This window comes from Galeopterus variegatus, unplaced genomic scaffold (genome assembly GCF_000696425.1).
Source record: "Galeopterus variegatus unplaced genomic scaffold, G_variegatus-3.0.2 Scaffold2813, whole genome shotgun sequence".
In the NCBI taxonomy this organism is placed as follows: Eukaryota; Metazoa; Chordata; class Mammalia; order Dermoptera; family Cynocephalidae; genus Galeopterus; species Galeopterus variegatus.
Genome location: NW_007728924.1, coordinates 258,153 through 270,384, shown reverse-complemented (window position 1 = coordinate 270,384; position 12,232 = coordinate 258,153). Strand labels below are relative to the sequence as shown.

At 49.3% G+C, this 12,232-nt stretch overlaps 1 protein-coding gene across 1 annotated transcript; it reads left to right on the top strand.

Annotated features, from left to right (window-relative positions):
* Positions 1-465: 465 nt before the first annotated feature.
* Positions 466-5,043, top strand: LOC103598981 (chymotrypsin-like elastase family member 3B; the record flags this gene model as incomplete). Its single annotated transcript, XM_008583057.1, has 8 exons — positions 466-602; positions 952-1,030; positions 1,499-1,582; positions 1,749-1,862; positions 2,752-2,888; positions 3,359-3,501; positions 4,105-4,257; positions 4,955-5,043. Coding segments are annotated over 8 exons (865 nt in total), but the record flags the coding sequence as incomplete, so codon positions are not given.
* Positions 5,044-12,232: the final 7,189 nt, after the last annotated feature.

Below are 12,232 nucleotides of genomic sequence, written 5' to 3'. Positions count from 1 at the left end.
CCCAATACAGTAGCCACGAGCACATGTAGCTCTTCAAATGCAAATTAATTTAAATTAAATCATGTCAAAAATTCAGTTCCTCTGTTCTAGCCACATTTCAAATGCTCAATAGCCACATGTGGCGAGTGGCTACCATATTGGACAGGAAAGCCATAGAACATTTCCATCATCACAGAAAGTTCTATTGGATAGGGCAGGAAGCTTGTCCTGTAAAGGACCAGAGAGTAAATACTTCAGGCTTTGTTGGTCATATGGTTTCTATAGCAAAGACTTAACTCTGCCACTGAAGCATGAAAACAGCCATAGGCAATACANAAGGAAATTGCTTAGCTTTAAGAATGGATTTGGAGGGGATTGGAGCAGTGGGGGTGTCCCATAAGTGAAAGCACCTGAAGCAAAGACTGGGAGGTGAGACCTGGTCCCGCTGGGGGACCTGTCTCCCCATGACTCTTCCCTCATCCCCAGCAACGACATTGCCCTCATCAAGCTCTCGAACAGCGCTGAGCTGGGAGACAGAGTCCAGCCTGCCTGCCTCCCTCCTGCTGGTGACATCCTGACCCATGACACACCCTGCTACATCACCGGGTGGGGACGTCTCTCCAGTACGTGCTGACCCCTCTAGCAGGCCAAAGGGACAGTGGCAGAAAGACAGGGCCGGGAGTTGAAGGTGACCCCAGGACTGGTTCTTGGCATTTTTCTCCCATTTCTCTCCAGCTGCAGACGTCTCCCTCCATCCTCCCAAACTGTAATGTTCCATCGAACATGTTTTAGTGTCCCCTGCATGCCAGGTGCTGGAGGTATAATGGTGCACAAGGCATTCAGGACCATACCAAGCAGTGGGAGGACAGTCCCTGTCATGCCAGAAGAGCTTTGTGCCTTGAATGTTCCCCACTCTGGGGCTCCCAGCTCTGCACACCCAGAGTCCCCACTCCATTTTCTCTGTCCCTACAGCGAACGGGGAACTCTCAGACATTCTGCAGCAGGCCCTGCTGCCCGTGGTGGACTATGAACACTGCTCCCAGCGTACCTGGTGGGGCTCCACTGTGACTGGGGCTCCACCGTGAAGGAGACCATGGTGTGTGCCGGAGGGGACATCCGTTCCGCCTGCAATGTGAGTCAGCTGTCAGCTGCCCAAGATGCCGCTGGGCCTGCAGGGCCCTGAGGCACCTCTGCCGTCTGCCTAGAAAGTGGAGGAGATATCTTTCCTGCTTGCCCCATTCAGTTTCCAGGCCAGGCAGGAATTGGAGGAAACCTGCATNAGGGGCTGGGAGGGCTTCTTAATGTTGCTCAAAGAAAGAAAGAACAGGAAAAGAAAAAAAGGAAAAGCAAAAAAAGAAAAGAAAAAAGAAAGGAAATTGCTCAGCCTTAAGAATGGATTTGGAGGGGAACGAAGCAGTGAGGGTGTCCCAGAGGTGAAAACGCCTGAAGCAAAGACTGGGAGGTGAGAACTGGTCCTGCTGGGGGACCAGTCTCCCCATGACTCTTCCCTCATCCCCAGCAATGACATCGCCCTCATCAAGCTCTCGAGCAGCGCCGAGCTGGGAGACAGAGTCCAGCCTGCCTGCCNGGACTCCCAGGGACAGTGGGGCTTGGCCCAGCAGCGTGTGCCCACGTCCCACACGCTGAGGGCTGGAGCCAGCAGAGCCTAGAAGGATTATCGACACCAATCACCTCTTCCTACACAGGGGACAGCAGGGCTCAGGGAGGGGCAGGAACTCCCCTAAAGCCACTTGTCTGCTTGGCTGCAGAACCCAGCAGTCCTCTGGCGGCCCCTCCACTTCCAAGGGCTCCTCCTTTCAGATGCTCATCCAGCACCTCCTGGCGTCCTGTCCCCGTGGGCTGAAGGAGGGGCACTGGACTGAGTCAGGCTCTGACACTAACTCTCTGTGGCCCGGGCAAGTCACTGCCCTTCTCTGGGCTTCAGTTTTGCCATTTGTCAAAGGGCAGGACTTCCTGGGTGGTTGTGAAGGTCGAGACCATCTTGTATTTTTTGGTGGCTTTTGGCCCATACCGGGATCTGAAACCTTGACTTTGATATTATAACACTGAGCTCTAACTAACTGCTACTGGGCAGCCCCACGGGGACCATCATCAGCCCCTCAAGTGTACACAAAATTAAATGTCTGGGCGGCTCAGTTTTTTTGGTGAGAGTGTCAAAGAAGGGTGCAGAGTCCCCAGAAGTGCAGGAGTGCGGGAGTGCGGGGCCATCACAACAGGGACCCCCGGCCACCCCGGGCTCCTGGGGTAAGCAGAGAGAAAAAGCAGATCCAGGTGAAATCTGGGTGACAAGCAGGCAGATGAAGTCACAGTAGTGGTTCTCAAAGTGTGGTCCCTGGGCCGACAGCATCAGCCTCACCAGGGAACCTTGTAGAAACGTGAGTTCTTGGGCCTCAGCCCAGACCCCCTGCATGAGAAACTCTGGGGAGGGACCCAGCAAGCGGTGTTTTAACAAGCTCTCCAGGTGACCTGGTGCAGCTGAAGTGTGAGAACCACTGCTGTAAAAGTCAGACAATTAGGAAGGCCAAGGGTCAGCGTGAGCTGAGGGGCTGGGAGGGCTTCTTAATGTTGCTCAAAAAAAGAAAGAACAGGAAAAGAAAAAAGGAAGAAAGTTGTCAGGCTTAAGAATGGATTTGGATGGGAACGGAGCAGTGGGGGTGTCCCAGAGGTGAAAGCGCCTGAAGCAAAGACTGGGAGGTGAGACCTGGTCTGGCTGTGGCATGAGGCTCCTCATGACTCTTCCCTCATCCCCAGTAATGACATCGCCCTCATCAAGCTCTCGAGCAGCGCCAAGCTGGGATACGCAGTCCAGCCTGCCTCCCTCCCTCCCGCTGGTGACATCCTGGCCCATGACACACCCTGCTACATCACCGGCTGGGGACGTCTCTCCAGTACGTGCTGACCCCTCTAGCTGGTGAAAGGGACTGTGGCAGAAAGACAGGGCCTGGGGGTGAGGGTTGAAGGTGACCCCAGTGCTGGTCCTTGTGTTTTTTTCTCATTTTTCCCCAGCTGCAGCCTTCTCCTTCCATCCTCCCAAACGTGAATGTTCCATCGAACATGTTTTTGTTTGTTTGTTTTTTAAAAGATGACTGGTAAGGGGATCTTAACCCTTGCCTTGGTGTTGTCAGCACCACGCTGTCCCAAGTGAGCCATAGGCTGGCCCCCACTGAACATGTTTTAGTGTCCCCTGCATGCCAGGTGCTGGAGGTATAATGTTGCACAAAGCATTCTGGACCATACCAAGCAGTGGGAAGAGAGTCCCCATCAGGCCAGAAGAGCTTTGTGCCTTGAATGTACCCCACTCTGGGGCTCCCAGCTCTGCACACCCAGAGTCCCCACTCCATTTTTTCTGTCCCCACAGCCAATGGGCAACTCCCAGACATTCTGCAGCAGGCCCTGCTGCCCGTGGTGGACTATGCACACTGCTCCAGGTTGCTCTGGTGGGGCTCCACTGTGAAGAAGACCATGGTGTGTGCTGGCGGGGACATCCGTTCCGGCTGCAATGTGAGTCAGCTGTCACCTGCCCAAGATGCCACTGGGCCTGCAGGGCCCTGAGGCACCTCTGCCATCTGCCTAGAAAGTGGAGGAGGTATCTTGCCTGCTTGCCCCATTCAGCCTCCAGATCACGCAGGGCTTGGAGGAAATCTGTATCACCCAGACATGGAGCCCAGGCCTAGGAGTCAGGACCCCTGGATTCCAGTCCCAGCTCACACACTGACTTGACCTGGGACAAGTCACTGTCCCTCCCTGGTCCTCAACACAGCAAGGGATACAGGCACCATGACTTCTGAAGTCACACCAACTCTGTGGTTCTGAAGTTATAACTAAACATTGAGAATAGTATCATTGTATTATAAGTGCATGTGAATAATAATCTTAATAATTAACTGGTACTAATAATGGGAACTTCCGTTTGTTAAGTGCTTCCTCTCTACTTGCTGTTGTGCTAAGATTGTTTATCATCTCATTTAATTCTCATACAATCTTGTAAGACCGATATTATTACTCCTCATCAAAAATGGGCAAACTAAGGTTCAGAGAGGTCAAGTAATGGGGGGTGTCTCAAATCCCTAACGCTTGGAACCAACTCCTTCCAACTCATTCCAGGGTGACTCTGGAGGACCCCTCAACTGCCCTGCAGATGATGGCACCTGGCAGGTCCACGGTGTGACCAGCTTTGTTTCTTCCCTTGGCTGCAACACCCGCAAGAAGCCCACGGTGTTCACTCGGATCTCAGCCTTCATCGACTGGATCGAGGAGGTGAGAACAGGACACCCGGAGGGCCCCAGGGTGGTGGCTGTTCAGAAAGGTGCTGAGGGGACAGGGGAGAAAGAACAGACCCTAAAGGGGGCCTGAAGGGATCCTGGAAGGTCAGTGGTGGGCGTCCCTTGGGGGTCATTTAAGGGGGCTTGGGGATGTTTTCTGCTACAGTGGGGCCCCAAGAACCTTGATGGCTCTGGGTGGGGTTTGAACTACTGCTGAACTTCCTTATTTCAACAAGTGCTTATGAAGTGCCTCCTCTGGTCCTTTTCGTCATGGAGGATAGAAAGATATGCCAGACAAAGGGCCAGCTGGTGGGAGACAGGTGAGGAAATGAACAGTAATGATGAATTGTGGTGAGAGCAGCGATGGGGGCCTCGGTCCCCAGTGAGGGCAGTGACCTCACCTGGGGACAGGTGACCATGATAACAGTAACAGCTATGATTTATAGGCCACTTGTGCCAGGTGCCGTGATGAGAACCACAGTTAATAGCTTAATCAGGAAACCCCATGAGGTAAATACTATTATTACCCCTACCGTACAGATGAGGAAACAGAGGCTCAGAGAGGCCAAGTCACTCTCCCAGGGTCACACAGCTCATGAGTGGAAGCGCTGGGCACGGAGCACAGTTGCATCCAGCTCCAGAACCTATGCTACTAACTAGACTCTTCTGTTCCCCACCCCCTCTTTTTCCAGACCATAGCAAAAAACTAGAATCAATGTCCAGCTGGCAGTCCCGACATCACATCCTTTATAAAGAATAAAGATCTCTCAGAAAGTGCCAAGTCGAATCTTTCTTCCTTCATTGGCTCACGTATTCTCCTTTGACCTGTTCTTAGACCCTTAGCTCTGTTATGCAGAGATGAGACCAGATCCAGCCCTGTCATATGAAGACGAGAAACACATGAGATAGGAGTTGCTGTGGAGAGACCAGCCATCCTGGTTTGCCTGGGACTGAGGGGGTTCCTAGGACTTAGGACTTTTAGTGCTAAAACTAGCAACGTCTCAGAAAAGCTGAGACGAGTTGGTTACCCTGGTATAAAATCACACATAAATCAGTGGCTTTTCAGTGCAGGAATGAAAATATGGTAGAATCGGCAGAAAAACAGACTCTTGAGAGGCTCCTGGTAGAGGGGAAAGGACCATGTATTTTCTGCTTCCATTGGTGGGTTAGAGAAGGAGGGCTGTGCTCATTCATTCATTCAACAAACATTCATTCCTTGTTTCAGAGGAGAGCTGAGAGGGGGAAGATGTGGTTCCTGCCCTGAAGTGGCTTGTTTAAGGAGAAATGAGCATATCAGAATCATTCATTAAGCATTTACTAGGTACCTGCCTTGTGGCAGGTTCAGGGCTGAGGGTGCTGAGGTTAGTCAGACAACCCCAGGGAGAGCCTTGCTGCAGGTACACCCGCACTGTTGCACACGAACACGCAGGTACAACTGCACTGCTGCACACGAACATGCAGGTACACCCGCACTGCTGCACACGAACACGCAGGTACACCCGCACTGCTGCACACGAACACGCAGGTACAACTGCACTGCTGCACACGAACACGCAGGTACACCCGCACTGCTGCACACGAGGCCAGAGCCCAGCACGCTGCTGCTGAAGTCTGAAAGATCACTCCTGGGCAGACAAAACAACTGAATCCCCTTCCTCATGTTTGGCCTGAACACCATGAAAGGAAACATGGTTCCAGAAAGCACATGCATAACTAATTTTTAATATGAATGTTTCATTTATACCTTCACTTTAAAAATTATACTTTAGGGCCGGCCCCGTGGCGCACTTGGGAGAGTGCAGCGTTTGGGCGCAGCGGCGCTCCCACCGCGGGTTCGGATCCTATATAGGGATGGCCGGTGCGCTCACTGGCTGAGCGCGGTGTGGGCGACACCAAGCCAAGGGTTGCAATCCCCTTACCGGTCACACACACACACACAAAATTATACTTTAAGCTCTTTCTTCCTCTCTCTGCTTCCACCATCTTGCAAGACCATCTTGTGAGACCCCTGGGTCACTGTCTTGTGAGACCCCTGGGTCACTGTCACCCCCACCAGATGGACTTTGGACTTCCCAGCCTCAGAAACTGTAAGCAATAAATTTTATTTTCTTTATAAATTAAAAAAAGAATTATACTTTAAGTTTTGAGATTAAAAGATACAAAATGGAAAATAATACACCAAACACCCAAGTAGGTATTCTCCCTTCAGAATTAACAAATTTCGGGCTCACCCCATGGCTCACTCAGGAGAGTGTGGTGCTGGGAGCGCAGTGGCGCTCCCGCAGCGGGTTCGGATCCTATTTAGGGATGGCCGGTGCGCTCACTGGCTGAGCGCAGTGTGGGCGACACCAAGCCAAGGGTTACGGTCCCCTTACCGGTCACAAAAAAAAAAAAAAAAAAAAGAATTAACAAATTTTACATTTTTGCTTCCTATTTTTAAAAATAATGATTACAGTTAAGGTGGAGAACCCTTTGTACTCTTTCCAAAGGTCATTATTGTGATGGGTGTAGGGCTGTGTAACAAAATCAATGCTTTTCCTTTTAGGCACATAATAGGCTAGCTCTTGCCTGGCCCCCTTAAAGTCAGGTGTGGCCATGTGGCTTGCTTTGGCCAAGGTGAAGCTTTGAGAAACAGGGTGATTTGCTAAGCTTAAGCTCTCAGTCTCTCTGCTACAACATCTGGTGGCTGCTGGTCAGCCTGATTCCAGAGTGAGAACATGTGGGGCAGAGCCCTTGCTGACCCCGATGGACATGGAGCATAACCAAGAAATAAACTCTGTTGTTATAAACCACTAAGATTCTTGGTGTTGTTTCTTACAGCGGCATGGACCTAACCTGTCCTGACTGATAAAATGAGTTTGGTATTTATTCTTCCACTCCATCACACACATGGATATCCATACATTGTTTTGGTTTTTAAAAATACATGCACAGCATCATGCTGTATGGATTGTCCTGCAGTTTGCTTTTCTCATTCAATGTTATGTTTTTGAGGTGTATCTGTGCTGCTTTATACATCTCTAGTTCGTTGCTGATTTGTAGAATGTCCCATTGCATCACGACACTACTTACTTCTCCTTTCCCCTACTTATGGACATTTACAGCAGGGCCAATTTTTTGTGATTACAAGCAGTGCATCAATGGACATCCTTGGACATATCTGAGGGGCACATTTGTGAGATTTTCTCTAGGGTATATTCCAAGAATTGGAATTGCTGAGCAGGAGGGCGTGCTCATTACCAGTTCCCCAATTGTTCTCCCAAGTGATTGTACCAAGAACACTTCTTAAAATTTTCATTTTTTGTTTTCCCATGTGCTGCCCCCACACATTACAAACTGCCCCACATATCTCTTGTCAAACCACTCCTGGCATCTCAATTCTTCCCCATAAAACTCTCCTCCAGCCCTTACCCCTACTCCAAGAACTTCCTTACTGAAGCCCAAGCACTGGTCTGGCAAGGCCAGAGTGAGGGCAGGGAAAGAACACAGTCAAATGGAGCAGAGACTTCTGCCCCACAGGGAGCAGGGGAGGACGGGAGGAAGTTCTGGAACCACACGTACGTGAATCATCGTTATTGAGTCAGACAGATATTTTATTTTTTGTACCCTGGAGAGACTCCTTGAATTTATGAGGGTCTTACTTTATGATGAAACAGCAGGGAGAGGTGGGGAGGCCACACTTCACCTTATGAATCTGGAGTCACTTCCCTCAGGTAGCAAGGAGGCTGTGCTTACTATTCACCTGTTAGTTCTTCCTCCTACACATACTTTTTTATATTCTCCTGGAGGTAGAAGTCTGCCAACTATATTTCTTTTTTTTATTACTATTAAATCATAATTGATCATACATATTTTTGTGGTTCAACGTTGACATGTTGATCAAATCAGTATTATTAGTATATACATCATTACAAATCCTACTTATTCTTTGTGACCCTTTTCCAAACTCTCCCCATCCCCTCCCCCCACCTCTGATAACCCTAGATTTCTTCTCTCCTTCTGAGAGAGTAATGGTTACTCTGCTAATTTGTTGCCTCGGTGATCTGTCCAGTATTGAGAGAGGTAAGTTCAGTTCCCCCACTATTATTGTCATGTAGATGCTTCTTCTGTCACTCTGGAATGGGCTTTGTGGATAGAGACATCCTCTTCTTTTCTTTGGTTTCTGTTGGTGACTCTCCTTGTGTCACTGCACTCCAGTGGCTGGCGGGCCATCTGCACAGTGGTTGTGGCATCTAGCCACATTTGCAGCAGCTGTGCCTATTGTGCTGGCTATGGTGGGCCACCCACGTGGAAGTGGTGTTTTTGGTGTGCTCCTTGCCTGGTTATGGGCAGGAGGAATCAGCCCCGGATCCATCCATTTTTATATTTTAAGTTGCTGTTGCAGAGCAGTTGGGTGGGAGGTGGAGGGGGGAAGGAGATAGGGTGGAAGAAGGAAGAAGGAGAGGAGGTGTGGTTGAGGCCTTTGGCATCCTCCTCATTCTTGCAGGGAAGACCAGGGGACTTCCAGTGGTGGCTTGGTAGTTGCTGGGCTGAATGCAGACGTCAGAGATGTGTGGCTGAAGCCCTCAGCCCCCTACTTCCCTGGCTCGGGAGACCAGGGGGCTTCCAGCAGTGCTTCAGTGGTCGTCACTGGGCTGGTTGCAGATGTTGGGGGAATGTGGTAGAAGTTCTCAGCCCCCCACTGCCCCAGCTTGGGAGCCCGGGGTGCTTCCTGTGATGTCTCAGTGGTTGACACTAGACTGGTTATGTGTGTTGGGGGGCACGGTTGAAGCCTCTGGCTTTCCCCACTCCCTGGCTTGGGGGACCAGGGGGATTCTGGTCCTTCTAGGTTTTATAGGTGTTCTTTGGTGAAGGGAGACCTTTACTAGTTAATATCAAACTTTGTCTCTGGTGTGTAGATGTTTTGTTTTTTCTTTCAGTTCTGTGTTGGATTACTCACTGTTCCCACTACTTAGACTCTGTACTGGAACTAATTTGTTGTCCTTTGCTTACTTCTAAAATGAGGGAACTTCCTGTGGAGACCAGTACTTGAGCTCCATGTTTGAGCTAAATTGCTGATTTGCTGCTGATTCCGTGGGGAAGGCTATTTGTGTAGCTCAGGTTTTAATAGTTGACTTTGTAGGTACTTCCTGGTCTCGTGAGATCTAGTACACCTGGGTTGTGTAGAAACTCTGGTCTGGGCCTGGGTCTTTTCAGCAAACTGTACCCCCTGCAGTTCTATATTCCTGAGAAGACTCTACCGAGTGGTCCTGCACTGATTGGGGGACAGATCAGTTGTCATTGCTGTGATCCAATGTTCCCCTGGTGGCCTGTCTCCCACACCACCTGCACTTCAAACACTTCCCATGGGATGGACCGGGTGCAGTTCCCTTGTGATGACTCACTGCCTCTGAGTGGCTCCTTTTTCAGTTGTCTGTGGCCCCTTGCTCCTAAGTGGGTCCACAGGAACGCTGTTAGTGGTCTTGCTGGCATGGAAGCTACCACGGCCCTCTTCTCCCCTGCTGCCTCCAAGCAACTTCATCCAAAGAGCACAGCTGTAGCTTTTGCCAGCTCCTGTTCCGTGTGCTCACCAGGGCCAGCCTTGAAGTGGCTGGGGCTCAAAATGGTGGGAGCAGTCCTTTCTTTCTCTCATCAGCCCTTCTCATGCCTTCATGAACTCTGTAGGTCTCTCCTCCTCTTTCTGTGAGCTCTAGTGGCCCCAGCTTGGCTATTGTAGTTTTTTAATAGTTGTAAATTAGTTGAATGTGGGAGGGAATAATGCTGGGGATTGTCTATTCTGCCATCTTCACTGGAAGCCTCCAAATCTTTTAAAAGCCATATTCTCAATAACATAATTTTTTGAGGAATGATTAGTACGTCAATGCAAACAATTTTTTGCTTTTGTTTCCTATATCATGAAAAACCAACAATCCACGTTTTGAAAAAGCACAATGTCAATACTTCAATTCCCTTTTTTTCAAGGCCGGTCAAGTGATAATTCCCTTTTAAAAAAGATAAGGATCAACGTGGCAATGCTTTCACTTACTCACGTGGTGCCAACAATTTCATTCTAATTTTAAAATTATTGAAGCGTCAATAATTCATTCTACGTTAAGAGAGTCAACAATTCCACTGGGCCGGCCCGTGGCTCACTTGGGAGAGCGTGGTGCTGACACCACCAAGTCAAGGGTTAAGAACCCTTACCGGTCATCTTTAAAAAAAAAAGAGTCAACAATTCCTTTTTCTTTTCCTTTTTCAGGACATTAACGTTGGCCACCTTTCAGAGAGTTCCACTTTGGCAAATAGATTTTAAAAAAATCACCCGCATTCCCCCTTCTCTTACACAGCTGCTTCATTTTGATGATTCCTTGCACTTCATTTTCTTTGCATTTAGAAAACCTGTCAAGAGTTACATTCAGTGACGTGGGCTGAGCCCCTACTGGCATTGTGTGTCAGGCATGGGGCACAGGAGGATGACTCAGACTCAACACAGTCCAGCTGGGAAGCCAGATCCTGCCCGGCAGGGAAGGTGACTTGGCTCCGTGTTCTAATGGAGGCCCAGAGAGACGTAGGGCCCAGGGAGCTGTGGTGACTTGGGGTGAGAAGATTGGAGCTCTCAATGGCCCTCACATCCAGGTAACTGAGGCATCAGGGATTTCTGTCAGACGTGAATCTGTCAATCCTTCTTTTGTCAGTGAACATCAAAGGCATAGTGCTGAGAAACCTTGCTCTCTAAAATCAGAGACTGTCAGAAACTTTGATGTTCAAAATCACATCAGTGAGAACAGAACATCCCACTCTTGTCTAGTGGGCTACAGCCAGATTTGACACAGAGAAGCAACCTGGATTTCCAACCAAGGTTCAGAGCTTCAGAAAAGACGTTTTTGAACACAACGGTCTATATTTATCTACACTTTGTGGTGTCCAAGAAAATAGGAGTATGAGTTCAGTTCTCAGCCCAAGCCAGCTATTAACCCCTTTACACACAGCCAGGTTTGCTTTGAGCCTATCAACACTACTTCATTTCAATTTCACCTAAGTTCCACCCTCCCCCAAATCCTGTGAGAATCCTGTTTCTTCTTTGTGTGGTGAGGCATTCCAAAATTTCCCTGGTGTGCTGTCTCCTTTGCTACATCAAGTTAATAAACATAACTTTGTTACCCTACAGTTATTTCCCTGCTGGTGTTTATCAGAGTGGCTTTATCATAAAATTCAAGCCGCCTTTGTTCATTCCTCCACTCATTGACTCATTCAGCAAAAGTCTACCCAATTTATGCTTAGTTTTAAGGCCTGGGGACATGGTGGTGACAAGACAGACAAGGTCCTTGGCCTTGTGGGCCCTGACTCTAGTAGATGAGACAGAAGATAAATAGGTAATCACAAAGGCAGGGTAACAGGCTACAAAGGGACTGCATGGGTACCTTTGAGGTGTGTGTGGGGGGTGGGCAGTGAAGGCTGTTCTGGAGACGCTACATTTGAGCTGGAACCTGGGCGGACATATCTCAGGAGATCACTGCAAGCAGAGATTAGTAACAGAGGTGAAGCTTGTCGGGTTACATAGTAAGGAGAAGGCTGGTGTGCTTGGAGCAGAGTGAGTGAACAGGGGCAAGATGAGTGGGTGGGGCAAAGTACGAAGTTTGAATTTTCCCTTGAATGATACGATAACCTTACACAGAGCCCTAACATATATACTTTCATATAAATTTCTAAACCTATAAAATTGGAGCTGCTCTGGGACCCACAGCGTCATCTCCTGGTCCCCATACAGTTTTCTGAAGAAGGCCCAAGGAAACTTAGTTTGGGAGAGGCAGTTGAAAGACCTTGATCTAGTCCAATCCTCTCATTTCACATATGGGGAAACCGAGGCTGAGGGAGGAGGTGAAAGGTGGAAACGGTTGTAGGAGTGGTTGAAGGGCCCACGTTCCCTGGTAAGGAGCAGCAGGGCCAGAGCAGAGTCCTGGTTCTTGGACCAGCAGTACTGGACCGTTTAG